General features: G+C 51.4%; 1 protein-coding gene across 1 annotated transcript in view; it reads right to left on the reverse strand.

The window, feature by feature from the left end:
- The window catches only part of CNTFR (ciliary neurotrophic factor receptor), a gene marked incomplete at both ends in the record, with an annotated part of 157073 nt that overhangs the window by 13789 nt on the left and 122264 nt on the right, over positions 1-21020 (reverse strand). Inside the window, 2 exon segments of the mRNA XM_079548629.1 lie at positions 3434-3600; positions 4547-4664. Coding sequence (XP_079404755.1) covers positions 3434-3600; positions 4547-4664 — 285 coding nt within the window.

A 21020-nucleotide genomic window follows, 5' to 3' on the forward strand; every position in this document is an offset into this window, starting at 1 on the left:
TGCAACACTGTGCGTTCACTGCCCCGGAGATGCAGTGGGGACAATCGTGCGACCTCCCCAGGGTCACACAAGGGATGTGTGGCAGATGTGGAATGACACCACTGCCTGTGCTGCCACTTTCCGCCTGTCCTGAGCATATCCCAACAGCGTGGCATGGGGTGAGGTAAGAAAATCTGATAATAAACCTTTGGTTTATTATCCGCTCAACAATTTTTGGGTGAAATCCTCTGTGATCACACCTAAGCAAGCCCCTCTGCACTCCCTTGCTTGTCTGCAGCCCTGCCATCTTGCCAGAATAATCAGTGCTGCCAATACATTTTTAATGCTGTGCATCTTCTCCTGCTAATCTGCCCTGTGTTTGCATTAAAAGAAAAAAAGGCGTTGCCACTGAGGTGGGATGCTGGCACTGTGGTGCTGTCCCCGCTCTGTGGCAGGATGCTCTTGGAGGTGGGGGAGACATCCCTGAATCACATCAGTGTTCCCAGCAGTCAGAAGGGGAAGGGTAGCCCCTAGCACACTGTACCACTCCTGCCTGGCACCTTCCTCTGCCTCAAGCCCTCTCCTCTCTTCCTCCAGCCCTTCTCTCTCCTGGCTAGAGACTGGAGATGTGATGCCTGCAAGGTTTTGCACAGCCCTGCCCTCACCACGTTCACCTTTATTAATATTTATACCTTTGCAGAAAACATAATTATGAAAACAATTTCCAGCAGCGAGACAGGGCAGGAGGCTGCCCGGATATCCTAGCAATGAAAGATGGGGGTCAGAGGGCTGGAAACCTTCTTCCAGTCATCACTAGGAATGGAAATACAGAGCAGCCCCTTGTAGCTGGCTGCTAACAGGCAGCATCGTGCAACCGCCAGCAAGGCATCGGCTCCAGATATCAAAAGAAAGCACCACTCATTTTCCAGTCAATTAGAGTCCATCTTCCAAGCAGCTGGGGAGGGGATTTGCTGCTGAGGACTCTGGTGGAAGAGGAAGGAAGCAAAACCAAAAGAGATCACCTCTTCCCAGGGGTCTTTTTGTGGTTGGCCAGTGGGTGGTCCCAGCAGGCACAAAGTAAGGGCTTTACACCCCTGAACCCTTTGCAACAAGTCAGTGAAATAGTTTTGTTTCAAGCCTGAGGTTTCTCTGCACTTCCATCTAGCAAGGCAGAATTCAAAGATGAACTCTCTGACTGGTGACTTCTGCTGGGTGCCACCAACTGTTCTGGGGCACAGGCTCTACCCTGCACTGCTGCAGTTGCAGCTGCAGAGAGCAGATCTCCAGGAGTTGCAGACATGCAAGGCAACCTAGGGCTCTCCTACCACCTGAATCACCCAGGCAGAAATGCCAAGCAAAAGCAAAATACAGTAGTGCAGCACACTTGTTTTAATCAAAAATCGGGAAGGCCCAAGGAGAAGCTCGATGTGGGATACTTGGCTATTGCTGAGTTCATCCTGGAACATCTCTGCTACTCCTGCTGACTGCCTGCTTGATCACCTCTGCACTTCTTACACACTACAGCTGTAAAAAATCCTAAGGGGGAAAATTTCACAGCCATGCAGAACGTGGAGATTTTAAGGCTGGAATACATTGAAGCACTGTGCTGTCCCATCACCCCTTCCTTAAGTGCCTTTGAGCATCTGCCATGGGGTACTGGGGGTCTCACACCCCCGCAACAGCTGGAACACATCTGGTGAAAGGCAGTGGTACTGCACCCATGCTAGCAGCTGGCCCTGCTCATTGCTGCTCTGACCCAGCTGAGTTCAGGCTCCTGGGCTGGATCTGGATTGTGCCGGTGCTGAGCCGGGTGTGCTTCCCGGGGGGGATGCCCCTGTTTGCTGAAGGGGGACCGGCAGATTCCTCCGGCAGAGGTGGTGCCGGCTGCTTTACTCAGGAGTGGCATCAGATGTTCTCCAAGCCAGGAAGGGCATGGGTGGGATGCAGATATTACAGGAGGATGCCCTGAACTCCTGGAGGAGGGAATGCAAGGAACTCAGAAAATGCAGCTTAATTGCTGCCCTGGGACTGTTGTCCGGAGGTTACCTTCATTTAAGGAGTGTATCTTCCACAAAGACAACAATTTCCATTTAAAAACACCCAAGTGACTAAAACTCCACCACTGCCCTTCTAAGCTCCTTGCTTTGTTATTAATGTTCACAATGCACCAAAGAATAGGAACTTTGGATATGGATCACAGCAGTGGGGACACAAGAGGACAGTCCCAGTCCCTGCTCCAAAATAATTTCCCTGCTCTGTTCGGAACTGGCACCTTGTTTCTTGTTTGATGTTTTCCAGGACCTAGAGTAGAAAGGGAAAATCTGAGACAGCAGTGGAGCTCTTCTACCTGCACTCTGGCAATTCTGGCTGCTCAAGACTGGCACACGCAGCATGTCCGTAGCACTGACTGACTGCTGGCTGCATTTCAGAGATTCATTTATTTGATTTTCTGGTCCAGTAATTGCCTCATGTAAACAGCAAATTGTTTTTTGACTTGTTTCTGAATTCCTCTCTCTCATTTTTCCTGCTCTTTGAAAATGGACAATCTTGTCTCCTCACCAGCTGTGGTTTGCCTTCGGCAGGTGGCAAAAGCCCCGTGCTCAGCTCCCTGCTTTGCGACTTTCCCTCTGAACTGCTTGCTCCAGGATGGTCCACTATTGAAAGAGTTCCATCAGCAGAGCTGAGCCCTCTCTGCCTCTATTGGTGCCAGTCGGAGGCTGAGCAGTAGCCTTGCAGAAGTATGGGAGATGGGGCAGCACACATACAGAGCTATTATGGCACCATGGTTGCTCCTGCTGCCTTGCAGAGCTCTGTTGGGCATTTATAGCCAGCGAAATACTGAGAGGACGACAGCAGCCACAGAGGGTCAGTTTTGCTCCATGTCCGGGCTGTGCTTGTGCTACGCATGCACATGTAATTGGAATTTGTCTTCCAAAGCCAATTCCTGCAAATTTGCTTCAAACATGAAGAAAAAACTTCCATTTTAGCAATATTCAGAGGTGTGAGAAGGGCAGTGCCACGATTCCCCAGCCCTCTGCCCTGTGACAGCTGCTTCCCAAGACCCTAACTAATAGAAGCTTAGCACCCCGAGAAACCTGAGACCACAGAGGATAGCACCAGGCAAAACATCAGGGACCACATGGGGGCTGCTCGTCTGCACCCTGCCCTGCTCCCCCAGGATGCCCAGGTGTCGTATCCCTACATGGCAGCCCCTCCACCACACACACCACAGCAGGAGCACACGTCCCACAGCAAAACCCAAATGCCACAATCCTTCGGGACTCTAGAGAGATGCCAGCATGGCTCATACCCCAGCTCTATCTCATGCATGGGCAGACAGAGACTTGGGACCCTGATGCTTCCTTTGCCCATTGCTGCAGTGGAAGATGCAGTGCACAGATCAAACCAAACCCAACACTGGCTCAGAGAGGCCAGTTGCTGCTGTGGAAGTTACCTATGGCGAACTCGTCAAAGGTGAGAGTGGTGGAGTTTTTGCCCAGAGCATTCGTGACGGTCAGAGTAACCTTGTACTTCACTGTTGAGAAGAGCTGGAGGTATCTGATGTGACACCTGTTTTTGGGGAAGATGTCCTTTTCACAGACCATCTCTCTCGTGCCATGTCTGGAAGTAGGAGGAGAAGAGCAATTAGCTACAGGCCAGCACTCAGGGTGGGGATGCACACACACACAGCTGTAGAGCAGCAGTGTGGTGCACCCACTCTGTGCAAGGTCCCCTAATGCCAGAACCCCTTCTACCACCCTCACGGGAGAGAATTTTGCATGAGGATCTGCTATTATGGACGGAAGTCTGCAGAGAGACTGGGGTTAAGGTGTTTGTGCTGGCCTCCAGAAATTGCTGCTGCTCTTCCCCTGTTCAGCTGCAAGGATGAGACCTTGCTGGGGCTAGGGTTGGTTCTGCCTCTCCTGTGGGAGGATCAGGATCTATCTTATTTCTGCTGAGGAAATAAGCCCCAAAAGCAAAGGTGTGGTATTAGAAGGGTAGTTCCAGGACCCCTGCTCAGGGGGGTGGGTGATGCCATGCCATGGCCCAAACTGGCCACAGCCAGTTTTCAGGAGGGAGCATGGCTGTGCCAAAATTGCTGAAAAACAGAAGGTATGACCTCCACCACAGAGAAGTGGTATGGACAGGATGGACTTCAGGGGCACAGAAAGGGGATCTACGAGTTGGCCTCAGAGCCTTGAGGCCCCCAGATCCACACCTAGACCCATAGGTCTCTCTCTAGAGCTTAAGAACTCTAGTTAACATCCTAGGTACTGAGGCTTCTGAGCTTCAAGGCTTCCTTCTATGCCTGCCCCTAAGCAGGCCTAAAGGATTTTATGCCTTATATTCAACCCTCTAGGCCTTTAGGATTCCAGGCCTCATAGGCCTCTATGTTGGCAGTCATCTGTGGGAAAATGGGATCTTCCTTGGGACAAAGCCCCCATGCCAAGCATCCGTCCTAGGGCCCATCTTTCAGGCACTGACAGTACATACTCAGCACAGCTGACCCAAGCACTACTTGGAACCTGCTGTGGGGAACGAAGTGCTCTCCCTCCAATGCACTTACATGACAGAGATGTTGAAGGAGTTGGGGATGTAGGTGGGGCTGGGCAGGTGCCAGCTGCAGTAGAAACCCTTCGGGTAGTTGTTGGACCGACACATCAGCACTGGCTCTTTTGGAGGGACTGTCAAGGAAAAAGAAAAGAGGAATTATTCAACCAGGTGGGCTTTATCACCAGCTCCTAAACACGGAGAGGTCCTTCCCCTTCAAGCACACCCCCAGGTCCAGCTGAGAGCTTGCCTCCTCCCCCAGCAGGTCACCAGTTCTGATGAGATAAAGGGTGGCAGAGAAGGTTGGCAGGTACTGGGGAAATTATCTTTGAGATTGCTACACAGAGATGATTCTGATGGGGAGGATGTGCTGCTCTCTTGACCCCATTAAGCTGCAGCGCTCACGGCTTTCTCCGTCATGTCCCCAGGGAGTGCTAAACTTCTTGTTGAGGGATGATCCTCAGGAAGACCTGAGGTCCTTAAAGGGATGGAGAAGGATCGCTTATGACAAGATGCAGAGAAGCAGCCTGAAACCGGCGGGGAAAATCCAGCCCTGCAGGAACAGCTGTACTGTTGCTCTCAGCAGTGAGGCAGAGCATCCTGTCCCCAAGTGTTCATGCTGCACTCGGCTTTCCCAAACATACAAGCGAAGATCACAGCATGCAGGAGTGCAGCAGAGCGGCAGGAAGCCTCTGTGAAACACTCATGTGGGAGGAAGAACTGTGATACCTTTCTGCTGATAAATTTTGCCGTTGCAGGTTAGTAACACGCTAAAATCACTGAAGTTAACTCCTTTCAGTACCTGTACTCTTCCATTGCTAAGAGCAGCATCATGGCATGGCACCTTGGACTAAGATGAACTCCCTTGGCTGGATGGGGGAAACTGAGGCACAGGACTTGTGCATGCCTTATCACCCTGGGGCAGGATGGAGCGAGGAGGCACCACAGAACGGGCAGCACAGGCAGGGTGTGGGATGTGGAGGGGCAGGCAGGCTGCTTGGATAGGAGATGTGTGTTCCCCCTAATGGCTATTTCAGCCTTCATACGGCAGACGAAGGCCAGAGCCTCGTAATGAGCCTCCCAGGTAAATTATTTAAGCAGATCCTCCATAGCTAATTGCAAGAACAGAAACAAGGGCCTTCTCCCCACTACATCTCTGTTCTCCTCCTCTTCCTATGGTCGTCCTTAACCCCTTCCCTGCCCCACAGATACCCTAAGAGTGAGGCTGCAACAAGCTGAGCACAGCATCACCTGTTGCAGGGGCCAACAGGAAGTCTCTGAGGGCCTCTGTGAGATGTTTCTGAGGGGTGAAGTGGTGCAGGGGACTTCGGGACAGGCTCTAGTGTCCCAGCGACCGCGCGGTGGCAGTGTGGGCTCACAGCACCCGCCTGGCACGGTGGCTGGAATGGGGCTGGGAATGGGGCTGGGAGTATGGCAGTGGCAGTGCAGGGGGAATGCCATGGGACTCTCCTTCTACGTTCAGCGCCGCACAGCTCCTGCAGGAGAGCGGGAGCCACTCCAGGCTCTGGATACAGGACAACGCCAATGTCCTGTACGGTGCCTTGCCCTACCTGCAATTAGCCCAGCTGATAATTTATCTTTGCAATTAGACCAGATTCAGCTCTCAGCAATGTCTGAGTTGGCCTCGTGTCTCTGCCTTGCTTTGCAAAAGACACAGGATTGCTCGCTGCTGCCCATTCCTACCCCTGCTCTGCAGCAGTCTGCAAGGGAGCTGCATCTCCATGGGCACCCTGGGCACCACGCTGGGGTCAGGGGCAGGGTCTCAGCCCCCAGCTTCTGTGCTTGTGGCAGCTTAAGTCATTCGGCTGTAGTGCCCTTAGGCATAAGGTAGAAGAGGAGCCTGAGAAGGGAGATGGAACTGCCCGAGTCTCTGCTTCCATCGTGCTTACTCAGTCAGTGCAAAGCCAGGCTGATACGCCATCTGGAGATGTGGCTGTGGCACTTTACGGCCCACCTGGCCATGTCCCCAGGTGCCACTACAGAGGGAGCATCAAGCCCTTTGTGAGATGTGATGGTGCACCAAGAGAGGGTCATGGCCACCTTTCCTGAGCTGGTGGCAAGTCCCATCACTCTACAGCAGATGGTGGCCTGCAACCCTGCTTCTCTCCCAGCCTTGGCAAGAAAATCCTTGCCAGCACAGCTCATCCTACCCATCAAAGGATCTTACAGACAGCAAATAAAATAGCAGGCTCCAATCGATCCTGCACTCCATAATGCTGTCTTTGGAGGTGGGCCAGGCTGACGGCTGATAGAGAGAGCAAGAAAGGCAGCAAAGGAAAACTGAGCCAATAGGGAGCATTAAAGGCTTTTTCTGTCCTGAGGATCTCAGAAGGCTTTGGGCAGTGTGTCTGGGTGCACAAAGCCCAGTTCCACCCTTCCTTTCCCTATCCCACCAGGCTGATGTCCAGCCCCGAGCCCTGCAGTCTCCAGCCCAGTGGTGGCCTCACGTAGCCCCTAGAGCCCAGGCTCAAGGCTCAGCCTCCTGCAGCACGGGCACTTCTCAGAGGCACATGGGAGTGACTGCCTGCAGCCTCCCTAATCCTGACAAATATTTACTTCCCTGTCGCCTTGTGGAGCTGCTGAGCTCCATCAAGGCACAGCTCCTTTCCTCTCGCTGCAAACACTGCTTGCCCTCTCTAATCTGTCTATTAACCTCTTGCATGGCAGGAAGCCACCTCTCCCACGTGCTCTGCTGACGTCCACTCTGCATGCCCGGGGTGGCTAATGCCTGGGCCACGGCTCCTTCCCAACCCCATTACCCCCATCACCCCCTCTGCACAGCTGCTGCAAAAAGCTTCAGGGAGTGAGCAGGCTCATGCCACTCACAGGAATGCATTCACTTGTGCAATTTCCTTGCAAAATGGACAACTCTGTCAGGTAGTATAATCTGTTCAGCCATCATTACTGTGCTGCAAATCCTGCAGAAGACCCACGTCAGGGATGGGGCTGCCTTCCTCATCCTGCACTGTATCCACTTGACCAATTCCCTTCTGGCTCATCAGGAATCACTGCTGCCTGAGCAGCGCCAGCACTCTGCCAGAGTGGGGACACCACAAGACGGCTCCTGAGGATTAAAGTATCCCTTCCTAGGGATAAGTTAAGGAAGCCTAGAACAGGGTTCTGTCTCTCTTGCCACCTCTAAAGCCCAGATGCCTTTGTACCCTGAGTCCCACTGAGTAGGGAAAAAAGTGTAACCGATCCATTTTAGAAACCACTAAAAATGATCTACAATAGCTTTTCCTAGCCCTGCTAGGTCATGAGATAATGGACATTAAAATTGTGGCATTTTTATATATAGAAAAGTTATTTTAGGTCATTTTTAGAGGTTTCCGAAATGGATCAGTTGTAATTTTCCTCTCCTGCTGAGGGCTGAATGTACTAAAGATGCCTTGTTCCACAGGTGGAGGGATACAAAAAAATAGTACCCATAAAACTTTTAAGAGGTCTCTAAAACACTTCTGTAGGAGGTATTTCTTCTCTTTCACTTGGGGCACATTCAGACCCCGGGCTGCAGGGGATACCGATGTTACAGTTCACTCGCGGGATGACCTGCATAACTCATCATCCCCAGTTCATGCCAGCAAAACCTCCAGGGCCCATGACAACATTGCGTGCTCACGCCAGATCTCCGGCTGTTACACAGCCCGCCTGCATGCAGGCGTGCTGCCCATGCAGGGGGCAGCTCCAGCACAGTGCTCACTCCTGCCTCTCCTGTCCCCTGCTTCTGCAAAGCCCCCTCAAACCAATGATGGTTTTTGCATGACCACCCCCACCTTGTAGCAGCACTCGGCTCATTTGCAAGCAAGTGTGCGTAAGTAAAAATGCACCCAAGTGGCCAAAAGCAAACCTGAGAGCACTGCAAGGACCCAGTCAGGTTGGAGACACTAGCCTGGAGCAGAGACATCAGCACGGCATGCAGGAGCAGCCGACCAGCATACATACCTGCCCATGCCCATCTGTTGCACACAAACTGGTGGCAAACACTATGCATTATTTATCTAATGCCACTTATCCAAAATTGCCTGTGTAAAACAGGTTGGTAGGAAATAACAAAGAAAATAGCAATGAATAAATTATATTTCCGCTGCCCGGCTGAGCAGGGAAGCATCCATCAGCTGCACACCTGTCAGCCTCCCAGTAGCACAGCTGTCACTGGGACAGTCAATTCTGCTGCCACAAGGGTTGGGATGTGTCCATGTCCCATTGCTAGACCAAGGGAAGTAGGTGATGCTTCGATTTTGCTTCTCTTTGCTCTGTTACGCCTGGGCTGTGATGTTCCTGTGACAGGGTTTCACCCCACTGCCAGATGCATGACCTCTTTTCAAGACACTTTAAGCCACCCCAGCCTTAGCACGGGATATTTCCAGGGAACATGCTCCCATTTGGAAATACACACCAAAACGAGATCTCTCTGGTACCTAAGCCATCACAAGATGCACCAGAGATGCCCGTGTCCAGCTCCAAAGCCTCCTGTGACAATATTAACGCACACGCAAAAACTCCCAGTTGTTCTTCCCTGGGACGTTCCCAAATGGGCCAGGGAGACAGTGGCCCTACCTGTTCCTGCTGCAGGGACCTGAGGCTGTGACTGAAGTCCCCAAGACCTGCTGCCACCGGGAGCTAGCTCCCCAGCCTCAAGGAGAGAGAATTTATTCCCTGGAAGGTGCCGAATAAAAGGGTGGACTCAGCAAAAGATAAATTTCTTAAAGGCCCTGTTTTACACTGATTAGGGCTCATAAACCAAGCTATGGATTTTCTCATTTCCCTTGCAGAAAATTCACACCGAGAGGCAGTGCTGTAAATTTGGGGAAGAAGCACACAGCATTACTCACCCATAACAGAGTTCACAGCTCTGCTTTAAGTGCAAAGCACAGTGCAAGCTCTGAGCCCTAAAAGCCACCTCTCAGCAGGCTGGAGGGATGAGTGAGAGCTTGCAAGTCCTGCAGGTGACCCTGTTTGGGATACAGGTGCCACTGAGATCACTGTGCTGGGAGGGTGCCGGGGTGTCCCTGGAACCCTTATGTCCCTGGGGCCATGGCAGCAGAGAACTGTTTTGCCACAAGCCTGCCCTCCGTCAGAAAGCACAGAGCAGCTTTGCTCTGCAACAGTATTAAATATTGAACAAAGGCAAGCAAATCTGTTATCTGGGATAATTGGGAGTAAATAAAACATTTAACCAAACCAAATGCAGCTGTTTCTACTTGGAGCCGGCACAACAGCGGGGAAGCCAGCTCAGCTACTCCGTGTGCCTGTTACGGCAGCTGATTATTGTTTTGTGTATAACGGTAGCAGCACCAGCTCTTGGATGAGGACAGGACCCGCAGTGCTGTGTGCCCACAGGAGGAGGGTCTGGTGGAACGAGGGGGCAGGATGCGGCCACCAGAGCAGCATATTGGGCACAGGGAGACCATGGCAGGGCTGGGATTTGCTCTCCAGCCCGGGGAGTTCATGTCCAGGCCAGCTTTCCTCCCCCAGCACCTCTGCGAGGAGATTTGTGTGTAACATAAGCCATTTCAGAGCCAGGTCACTGGTTCGTACATAGCCTGGGGCAAGAATGACCAAACCTCCTTACCAGCTGCTCAGCAGCCTCTGGGACCCGGCATGCTGGGACTCCAACCAGGTCCTGTACAGGGAGCTGTGCACATCCCCGAGGTATGACCCCAGTGAGGGAGGTGCTGGCAAATGGAGGCAAAGGGATGTAGAGTGTGTCCCTGTCCATGGCACAGGTCTGGAGCATCCTGGGTTGCTTACTGCTTGCTCACCTCTGGAATCTTTCTACCCTTCTGACTTGGCAAACAGAGCTTGATGCATCTCCCACAGCCCTCACTCAAATGCCCCTCTGAAAAGCTGGGCAGAATGCAGGGAATGAAATCCATAGCATCTTCCCCTTTGTCAAAACAATCTGTTTCCAAGAGGGGGGCTGCAGGGGGGAGTGTTAATTATCCTTAATTTCCCAGCCCCATTCTTCCATCTGGGGTGGAATGCATTGTGCCAAGCTGATGTAGGGACCAAATGATCCCTTGTACCTGGGGACATGTCTCCCAGCACCTGTTCCTCACCTCAAATTGCTCATGGCTGGTACATGGGCCATACCATAGCCCCTACCTCTGGAGAGGAGTAGCTATCTCCACCTCAGGTATCCCTCAATAAAAGGTCTGGATAATCCTGCTCCAAAGAGCTGCTCCAAAGCATTTGTTCGCTGCTGTCCCAGTCTCATCATGAGCCTCATAGAGACCTGGAAACAGCCTGTGCTGAAACATTCCTCACAAGCTCTGCTGGAAGCAACAGCAAGGGAACGTCCCTGCATGAGGATACTGGAGAGCCTGAGGGGCTGTGCCACGGTTCTCCATGTCTGTGGCATTTGCTGAAGGGGACTCAGAATCTCCCTTCTCTCTCTTTTCCTGGCTCCAAACACTAAACCCACAGAACCTACACCACGCAGTTCCCCTGCCCTCTTCACCACCTTACTTTGCAAGCAAGCAGTCCTTCTTCCTCATCATTCCAGACGGAGAAGACAGGGAAAATACTTGGTGCAATCAGACGAAATTGAGACCATCGGCAGTCGTGTATCCTCAGCAAAACTGTCCCACCAGAGCTCCTGGAAACTATAAATTCATCCAAAAGGAGCCTCTTGAGAGAAGCTACAAGCTCTCTGTCATGTACAGAGCAGTGGGAAAGCTGTGAATATTACCAGCTTTCACTCCCAGCTGGGGAAGAGCAGACTGCCCCTGACAGCCAGCAGCTTTCCAAAATTGCCTTTTCTCTCCTTATCCTGCTCAAGTGGCAGCCTGGATGCATCCCCAGGTCTGCACTGCAGGATGCTGTCCTGCTAACACATGGATAGGTATCTGACACCACAGGGGATGGAGACTAAGGAGAAGGAGATTTCTAGCTTTCTGCAGGAGAGAAAGGGATGTATTTGTGCTTCTCTTCTGCCCATTCTCAGCATCCCAGGACTCTGTCTGTACCCTCCCATCTCATTTCTCAGCACTGGTGGCTTCCTCCCCCTGTCAGCTGGCAAATGAGCTGCAGACACCTCGAGAAAATGGCTAGGCTGGAGCCAGAGGTCCCCCAAGACACGCTGGAGTCAGCTGTAGGGAGTTCACATATTACCAAATTGTGCCTCATACAGACTGCCTATGCTGTTCACACCCAAAGTCACATGAGTCCCTGCAGCAGCAGCCAGCCTCACTAGCATGGCCAGCAAAGCCACCTGGCTCCTTCCCAGATGTCCTCTTGCATAACATATCCTAGAAAATCCCAGCATGGACTCTGTGGGGAATGGACACCTCTGCCTGATGCTGCTGTTCAGGCTGCCTGGGGATGCTGCCTTCCTAGTAATGACGCGCACCTGAGAAGATGTCCCAAATTTGTCCCAAGACATGAAGTCTCCACCCCAAACCTTCAGTATCCATCCTCCTGCTTGGAGAAAACACTGGTCAGACCCATGGCTAACAGCAGGAGGGTCTCATGCTTCAGGAAGAATCCTTCCCTGTGCTGATAGCACTGTGGTGTTAGGTGAAAGTAGGCAGAAGGAAGGAGACCATCTTCAGAGCACCTCTGCAGCTCACGCAAAGGGTGTCATGCAAGGGGATGAATGCCAGGAGGGAGCTTGGCTGTACTGGAAGGGGTCAGATGATGCCCTATCTGAGGTCAGAGCACTGCTGACACAGGCACTCCTCTTCCACATCTCCCCCATTTCTCAGGAGCAACACAGGGAGATGGCATCAGCTCTTCAGGGGACAGAGACAAAATTAAAATCCACACATCTCCAGCAGGGGAATGCTGATGGCTTCTGCAGAGAACGTGGGAACAGTGGAAGAGCATCCCAGGAGGAGCAGCTCCCCTTGTTTTCTCCCATACCTTGGGAGACTAGCTGCTATCCTAAAAGAGCTGCTTTATCACTAGTCCTGTATCTTCATCCTTTCTTAAAAGCCTTCTTGTTACAACCCTGTCTCATCTTGCTCTCCGTTGTTTGTTTTTTTTTATACTCAGGACTGAATTAGGCCCTGGCCTCATTCTTATCTAATGGCTATGAGATCCTTGGGATGATATAATTCACACAACCCCAGACGTCACTGCACTTGGAAATAACAGCTGAATCTTTAGCACAGATGACATCAAGGGTAGTCCCATTATTCAGCCCATCTGTGAAGAAACAGAGCTAAAAAAGGTTCTTTGCTTTATAAAAATGATGCTCATCTTGCTCAGACCACAACATGATGATTAAATCCCTAGAGCTGGCAAGAGGCAAACCCCATGGGATGCTCCTGATGCACACAGCTCAGGCAGCGGCAGCTTCAGGAGCTCAGGGAGCCCCTTGCCACCCACCTGAGGCTCTGCAAAACAAAGTGAGAAGCACTACTTGACGTGATCACTCCCAGTGACTGCTTCTGACTGCTCTAATTCTCATCTACAAAATATTTGCAAGGTTTTCTCCATTTCCTCCCCTCCTTTCTTCCCTCAATTCAGCATCCTACCACATTTCCTTAATCTCCCCTTTAGGTCCTACACCATCTTCTAATCCTTTAATCAATTTTTCCCTGCAGCCCCTGTAATTTATCAATGACCTTTGAATGGTGAGACACCCAGAAGTGAACACAGTATCCCAAAGCACCATCTATCCTTACAGCCCTCAATGCATGCAGCCAGCAGCCCTGGGCACAAACAGTGCCTTCCAGCAGCTTCATAAGCATTCCCTCCTTTTCTTCCATAGAAGAACAAATAAGAAGAAATTAATTTTTTTCTGCTCTCTGCTCCTAAGCAGTGGAATGGCATTGCTCATCCTGAGATGAAGGGCTAGAAATTAGGAACAGACTCCAAGACCAAGGGATTGGGGTTCATCTTCCTCTTCAGAAAGGAGGAGTTTTGCAGAGAAGACAGGGCTTTCTTCTTCTGCCTTTTTTCCCTGCTCTCCAAGGTCAAACAGTCCTGGACTCTCAATAAACTCTCGTAAGGGCTCCAGAGGATTTCAGGAGGTATTTGATCGGATTTCTGCAGGCTTGAAGCATGACTTCACAGGTACAGAGGAAAAATACCCAAGAGCTTTGGAGGGAAACATTATTAGAGTCACTGAAGGATTTTTCTGCATTCTCTGAAGCGTTGCACAGAAAATTGCAGAATAGCAAGTCCTGTGCTTTGGACCTGGCTCTGAGATTGGCACAGCTGGTGGCAGAAGGACGCTGTGTTTGCTCTGCTCTGCCATGGATGGGACATGCAGTGTTGTTCCTTGCACTGCAAATGCCCCATACAGCAGGGACGAGCCTCCCCTTGACACCATGGTGTGGCTCAGCATCCTCCTGAGAACAGGGGATAGGTTCAATGGCAGAGACAATGGCTGTGGATAAGAGCTGCAAGGAGGTAATGGGGAAAAACAAATGGGTTAGGGCAGTCTTGGATTTACCTAAATATTTTGCCATCCTCTCCTGGAGTGGAAAAAGCAACTCTGGTTGGGTTAATGCCAGTTCCGCTGGGTCTGTAGCCACCAATAGCATGGGGAAGAAGATAGCACACCTGGTGTTAGGTGAGTTATTCAGACGAATCTGTGGGGTGAAGCCCAGTACAAGAGGATGTGGGGCTTGTCTGCAAAAGGGGAGGTGCTGTAGGCACAAACTGGTACCTGCCTCATGCCCCAAAATCGCACATGGGCATTTTCCAACAGTGGCTCCCACAGCACCCGTGTTGTAATGGCAAAGCAATCCAGCCATGGCCCAGTGTGATGAGAAGCAAATTAATCTTGAGACCATAGTGTGTGCACGCACACACACACACACACACACATACACACATGTCTCAGTGGCTGCATCTCCTGCTTTCTGCACTAATATGGGCTGGAAAGAACTGGAAAAGGACCCAAAGGACAGAAGCATGGTCTTTGTCTCTCCTCCTCATCCCAATGCTTTACTTGGACTCTTGGGGAAGTTTGTAGCTTGAATGCAGCCCTTGATGTGAGCCAAATGGGTTGCAAATGTATTGGCATGTGTTGTGTCATCTGTAGCGGTTAATAGGATCCATTTTCCAAGGAAGGGGAAAGAAAAGGAAGAAGAGGAGGGGAAAGCTTAAATCTGTAAAACAAATGTCCATCACCCCTTCTGAAGCACTAAATCCGTGGCAATAGATTATATATGAAAGGCTGGTCTAGAGCAATAATCTGTCAGGGCTTCTCACAACAATGCAGCTGGATTCAGATGTCAAACTAAAATACTTAGCACTTAATACCCTCAAAGCCTTGTGCAAAGAATGGATGCAATGCTGGCCCCGGTGGGGTTATCAGGAGATTTGTCTCTGATTTCACTGGCAACAGCCCCATTAACACACTAATTTTCATGAGAGGGTAGGGGACCACCCTGCCTGGTGGCACCTACACCCTCACCATGCTGCTTCCTCTCATCCAGCACCTGGAAGCTGGGTAGAAGTGACGGATAGGGGAAAAGCCACCTGAGGAAATGGAGATGCCGAGCAGCTGAGGTATGGCTGTAAGTGACAGAGGAGTGAGCTCTGTGCCCCATGGGCATCACCCCAAAGGGGGTGCTCCAGCCCTGCCCTCCCTCTTTGACCGCTCGCCTTCCCCTCCACTCCAGCAGATGTTCTGGGTCCCATTCCCCGGGACGGATCCTGGCTTGATTTATTACTGGACGTGACTTCTGGAGTTCGTCAAAGGCACCCGCCCCCCCTTCCTCTGCCTTTCTCCACACCCTTCCCATTTTGTTTTACGTTCACTTTGTGGTCTCCCCACCATAGCTTGCAATAAACAGAAACTCATTTCCAATATAAACAACTGCACACTCTGCCCCGGCGAGCCGCACGACCCTGCCTCTCCAGCTCCCCACCCCGCACTGCTTCGGGCTCTGGGAAAACCGTTGTTTCTTCTGTTTTTTTTCACCCCCCACCCTCCTGGCCCATTGCATTTTCTTTTTTCCCCAAGATTTATAACGTGCCAGCCGGAGTCGGAGTGGTCAGTCCCGCTCCATGTCACGTATGTGCTATTAAAAGTAACTCTATCGCTACGTTTTGGTAAGGAAAGCCACCTGAAATCCCTGTGCAGAGCACACAGCGAAGAGCTGGAGATGAGAGGAAGGCTCTGCCGGAGGCAGAGATGGCAACGTGGTCCTGAGGACAGCCACGAGATGGGAGTTGCTTCGTAAGGCACAAAACAGGGTTGAAATTAGGAAAGTGGGATGGTTGGTTGCTGGGATGTGTTGGGATGCCATGCACTGGGGTCAGGCTGTGCACATAGCAGGCTGCATCTGCAGAGCTCATTTCCCTGCACAGCTTTAACGCAATGACCCCGTGATGACCATTTCAATCACTCCTCTTCGCGAGACATGTGACAGCCTGCAGGAGTTCTATAACTGTATAGGAGTGCTCCTTAATCTTGCAAACTTGATGCCTACTGAACACCTTCATAAGTAGGTGGGCACAGTGTGCAAAACCAGCACGGCACCGGGTGAAAAGCAAGGGCTGGACCCAACCTTCCTGACCCTCCAATCATAGAGGCAATCAAGGAAAAGCTGGAAAATGGTAAATGAAAACAAGGAGGAGGATCTCACCAAAGAATCCATTGGATTCCACACTAGAGAATTTCACATCAGGGCTGAGCCTTCTCCTCGCTGCTCTGCTGCCCTTTGGTGAGGTGCATTGGCCAAGGAGATGCACACATCTGCCCCTGCCATGTCACAAGGGTACTCAGGTCAGTCACTGGGACAAACCAGTCCAGGACCACCATTTTTTTAGGAGCTAAACATTTAACTCCAGGAAAGGAACTGGTCAAAGCAGCCTGTAGTTTCATTTTTGCTGGGAAATTAAAACAAATGAGGAAATGAGGTGAATTAGTGGTAATCTGAATCCGAGAGGTTTGGCTGGAGAATATCCTAGCACTGCAGGCTCCATGAGTGCTGCTAGCACCCATATCCAAGCTGCAGATGTTCTCGGATTGACAACGAATAAGCTGCTTGGTGTCAGAGATTGGTAACCAAGGCCGGGGCCAGGCCATCAGTTGTAGTGGGTGCATGGCAGAATGAGAAGAGCTTCACCACCAGGCGTTGTGCCTGGGCAACTCTCAGCTTCACCACCAGTGCTCTGAAAACCAGCAAAACCGCTGAGATCAGGGGATGCATGTGGAGAACTTGAGATGGATGGAAAGTGACGCCCCTGGGCAAGTGCAGAACAGTGCAAACCTGACTGCAGCTAAAGCCATTCTGGGAGAGGAAAAAGGTAATACATAGAAAATACTGATTTAAATAAAAAGCACTGGATTAGCAACTCAACAGGACTCTGCAGGTCACGTGGAGGAGGATCAGAGGTAGCCAAGTGTCAGTGCTGGCACACTCGGAGCATCTGCCACATGCCAAAATGATGTTGGAGAGAGCCAGGATTGGTGCGTGTGGGAGCAGGGTTGGGGACCAGGATGCAGGTGCTGAGCTGGGTGCTTGCCACAGCAGGATGTAAGCAGAGCATCACTGCAGTGAGGTTGGAGACCAACTCAGTGGGAGCGGGAGGACAAGCCGGACTGTTTCCAGCACTGCCAGGAGTTGTGGAGCCAGGAGATGGATGTCTGTGATCTCAGCAAGAGGCAGGGCCGTGGTGGAGGTCGGATTCCCATGCTGTGAGTCAGGCACATTCCTCCCTGGGGTCACTGAGCAGCATGGGGCTTCGGTGGCCTCGGCTGCCTCCAGCCTCTGCATTTGCCATGATTAACTACGCGGAAGATGCTCAGTTTGAGGGATGAAGCAGAGGCTAAGGGGCTCCAGCCAGCTGGGAACAGCTTCAGCCACTCATCCATGGGAAAGGGGAAGAGTGGTTTCTTGGCCACCCTTCATACCAAGAGTCCCTTTATCAGTGGGGTGTGAAGGGCTGATGAAATGCCACCAGCTCTCTCTGCAGACAGTTAATCCATGGTTATGGATTTACTGTTAGGACAGCCAGCAGACCTGCACAGCTCCTTGTAGCCATCTGTAGTTCTCATGGCACAGCCCAGCTGCAACACCAACTGCTCTCATCAGGATACAGGGTCATGTTGTGCCCTGCTTGTAGCTACAGGGGACATGATGCAAGGTAACAGCCAAGCCATGGAGATAAAATGAGTCTGAGCACGCAGCAGAAATGCTTCTCCACTCAAATAATTTTTCTGCTTGAAGCTCTTTGTGTTTGTTTTCCTACTTTTCTTCTGAGTTGCTGTGCACAAAAATCTGGCACTTTGCAGAGAAAGCCTCCCATGTCCTTCAGCTTTCCCAGCAAACAGACCATCTGCAGGACCTGCAGCACAGCCACACTGAGGTCACAGTGTATTGCCAGACCTCCGTCACCGAGCACAGCACTGCTCAGAATGCCTGGAGCAGCTCCCTCTACATGGATGCCTCCAGCAGCCTGGCGCCTGCACCCAGCAGCCTGCGTTGCATGCAAGGCTCGCACAGAGCACTCAGGCTGCACTGCAGTGGGTGAGTGGAGACAGAGCTACAGTGGGACTGTCTCAGGAGGATTGCAGAACGAAGGAGACAGGCAGTCCCCCTCCCCCCCTTCTATAGCTGCGAATTTTGCCCCTACTAGGAGTGGGCAAACTGCAGGAGCTGTGGCTGGGAGGTGCCTTTGCGAGGCACCACAGTACCTCAGCCTCCACTTGCACACAGGGTTTCACATCCCCACGAATGATGTGCTTGTTGTGCTTTTCTCCCCAAGTATCACAACCTTCCCATAGAAGCGGTGCTGCCCATGCAGTTTGTGGGCGTTCTGCAGCCTGGCAAAGGACACTGGAGCTTCACAAACACCTCAGGGTGTTCATTCCAACTTCAAAAGCCTCAAATGTGGCAAAACCAACCAAGAAACAGAAGGAGGAGCCAAAACCTGACTGTCTGGCGCTGCACAAGCCCTGCTGTCAATGATTCCCAGCGAGCAGTACCATAAGCCTGGTGTCCAAGGGGCTGATTCCTCTGTGACTCCTGGTCACAGGGTGCAATTTAGCCCCTCCACTACTCACAAATACCTGCCACACTACCAGCTTTTATTTCAGCTTCCAGACACCATGATGGGAGGAGAAAGCTCTTTAAAAGCCCAATTTCCAATAGATATTCTCATTTAGATTTCCAATAGCAAATCCTCTAATGTTGTCACTGCATGACAAGTTTTCAGTCAGATGTGTGGCTTTGAACCCCACCTCTGCAACCCTTCTCATTACCATTGGCATGCCTTGCATCCACAATTTTGGCTTTGCAATGCCATGTGTATCTCTGGGGAGAGCAAAGGTTTGTCTTTTGGCATTTCCCATCGCAAAGTGTGGAAGGAGCCTAGGTCACTTGGTCACCTGAGTCAGCAGAAAGGGGCAGGGTAAAGTCCACAGAGACAGTGAACTTCTGCTAAAAGCACAGTGCTGGAGAAACATCCTGCTTTCCCGATATCTCTGAATTTGCAAAAAAAAAAATCCTTTCCTGGTTCATCAGCGAGGATGTTTCCTGTCAGAGCTACAAGGTTCGGCGCTCCTCCCCAGTATGAGCAGAGCCTGGTGAGACAGCCCCAGGGGTGACAGCTTGAGGGTGACAGTCTTGGGGTTGGGGCCAGCAGCACTGGCTTCCCCCAGCATGGTCAAAGCCAAAACCAACAGAGCAAGGCATAAACTTGTCATCGGCATGGCACATCAGCACGTTATGGATTTCCCATTTCAAAATAATGGATCCAAACTTGTGCTGCCGCCCAGCCTCCAGAAGGGCAGCACTGCTCCTGCCCATAGATTATGTTTGATGAAACCAAGTTAGTAGCGTTTTTATCTGTCAATTAGGAACCATGAAACAGTTATTAAATAGAGTCAGAGCCCTCCTTGCTGCTCTCCTGGGCAACGTAGGAGACACATAACAGCCTGTAATGAAGCATTAAGCAGCAGCAGTTTTGTTTCTGATAGGATTGGAAATGATAAGGCAGAGAGGCATGGCTGGACGGGGGGAGCGGTCCCTGGCTCAGCAGCCACATACCAGCAACTGCTACAGGGAACATCAAGGCTGAAATTTCTCCCACTGCCCACAAAAGAGGTCTCAGCAGGATGAGTGCCTTGCTGCATTTGCTCCCTCAGCCCAAGGATGGGATGCCTGCGGGGATAGAAATAGCACAGGCACAAGCTGTTGCTGGAGGTCACTCACTGCAGTGGATGCTGTCACAGAGACGCATCCTACAACATCCCTCAGGATGCTGGCATAGCCTGGGGCTGAAGCATCGCCCCAGGCTAGGTTGGGATGTGAATCAAAATATTTTCCTGCCCTCAGGGTTTGACACAGGGTAGGGCACAGTGGGGTGGTGGCCCCACTGGAGGGGATATTTCGGAAAGGAGGAACGCAGTGTCTCAGCAGAGGAAGGAGAAGGAACAATATGGCAGAGGCAGAGATGGATGGTCCTGGTGCCAGGTGATTCACCGTCAGCCAACCATTGCCGGCCAAGCTCCTTGCAGGGACACGTGGGGGCACCTTTTACAGCTGAGGGGACCCTCAAAGTGGGATGGAACAAACCCTAACCCATGTCTCCACTGCAGGGAACACCACACATCTGGCCATGCCAAAGGGGTTCACATGCTCTTGTCTGCTTTGCTTCCAAAGGAAACACAACGGCATCATTGTTTTCACTGCTGGTGTTTATAAGGGAAGGGCCAAGTTTCCAGGGTTTTCCCTTCAGGAGCTCCCTTTGATTTAATTAAAACACACATCTCTTAAAACCACTGAAATCCCAAACCCAAGTGTTTAATTCTCTAATTTTCCAATTCATTAAAAATGCTCATCTGATTGATTTCTGGAGCATTTTCCCAAAGTTGCCAGTGAACCATAAAATCCAGCTGTTCCACCTTTTCTCCTGATGGAAAATCCCTCAGGAATTCCTCCCCAAAACTACTGCAGCGAGGGTGCCCACCAGATCCTTATCCACATGCCAGCCTTTAGGCAGCAGCAAACAAATGCACTGCAGTGTTGTGCTGCCTTATTGTAAGCCAACAACATCCATGCTTCTTTTCATGGTATCTTGCTGCGTTTCAGTGTTTGTGTGAGCTACTGGACAACTTGCACCACTGCACCTAAGCCTGAAGTCACAGCATCCCCATGGCACGGTCTGCAGCATCTGATCTTGAGGCTAAGCCCTCTCCTCTCAGCTGCGCAGAAATGCCATTGAGACCTTAGCCCTGCAGAGACCTGAGTTTGGAGCAATGTAGCTATAGTAACAGACCGCTTGGGTCTAGGAGGAAATGATGGACAGATTTCTGCCTGGCAGGGGGAGAGATGGTGGTACACTGCCTCCTGTGAAAACGCAGCTGGGAGAGGGACATGGAGGGTGCTTCCCAGGGAGGGTGAGCTTTGGGGATACCCTCTTGCATAGAGCATGCACCTTCTTCTAAATCGGGAACATGGCTGCACACCCAGCATTGGGCCCTGCTCAGCATGTATGGCATGCTGGGGAAGGACAGACACAGCGGAGATGATCGATGCAATGGCCCGAGCCTATGGTGC

Source organism: Tetrao urogallus, assembly GCF_951394365.1.
Source record: "Tetrao urogallus genome assembly, chromosome: Z".
NCBI lineage: Eukaryota > Metazoa > Chordata > Aves > Galliformes > Phasianidae > Tetrao > Tetrao urogallus.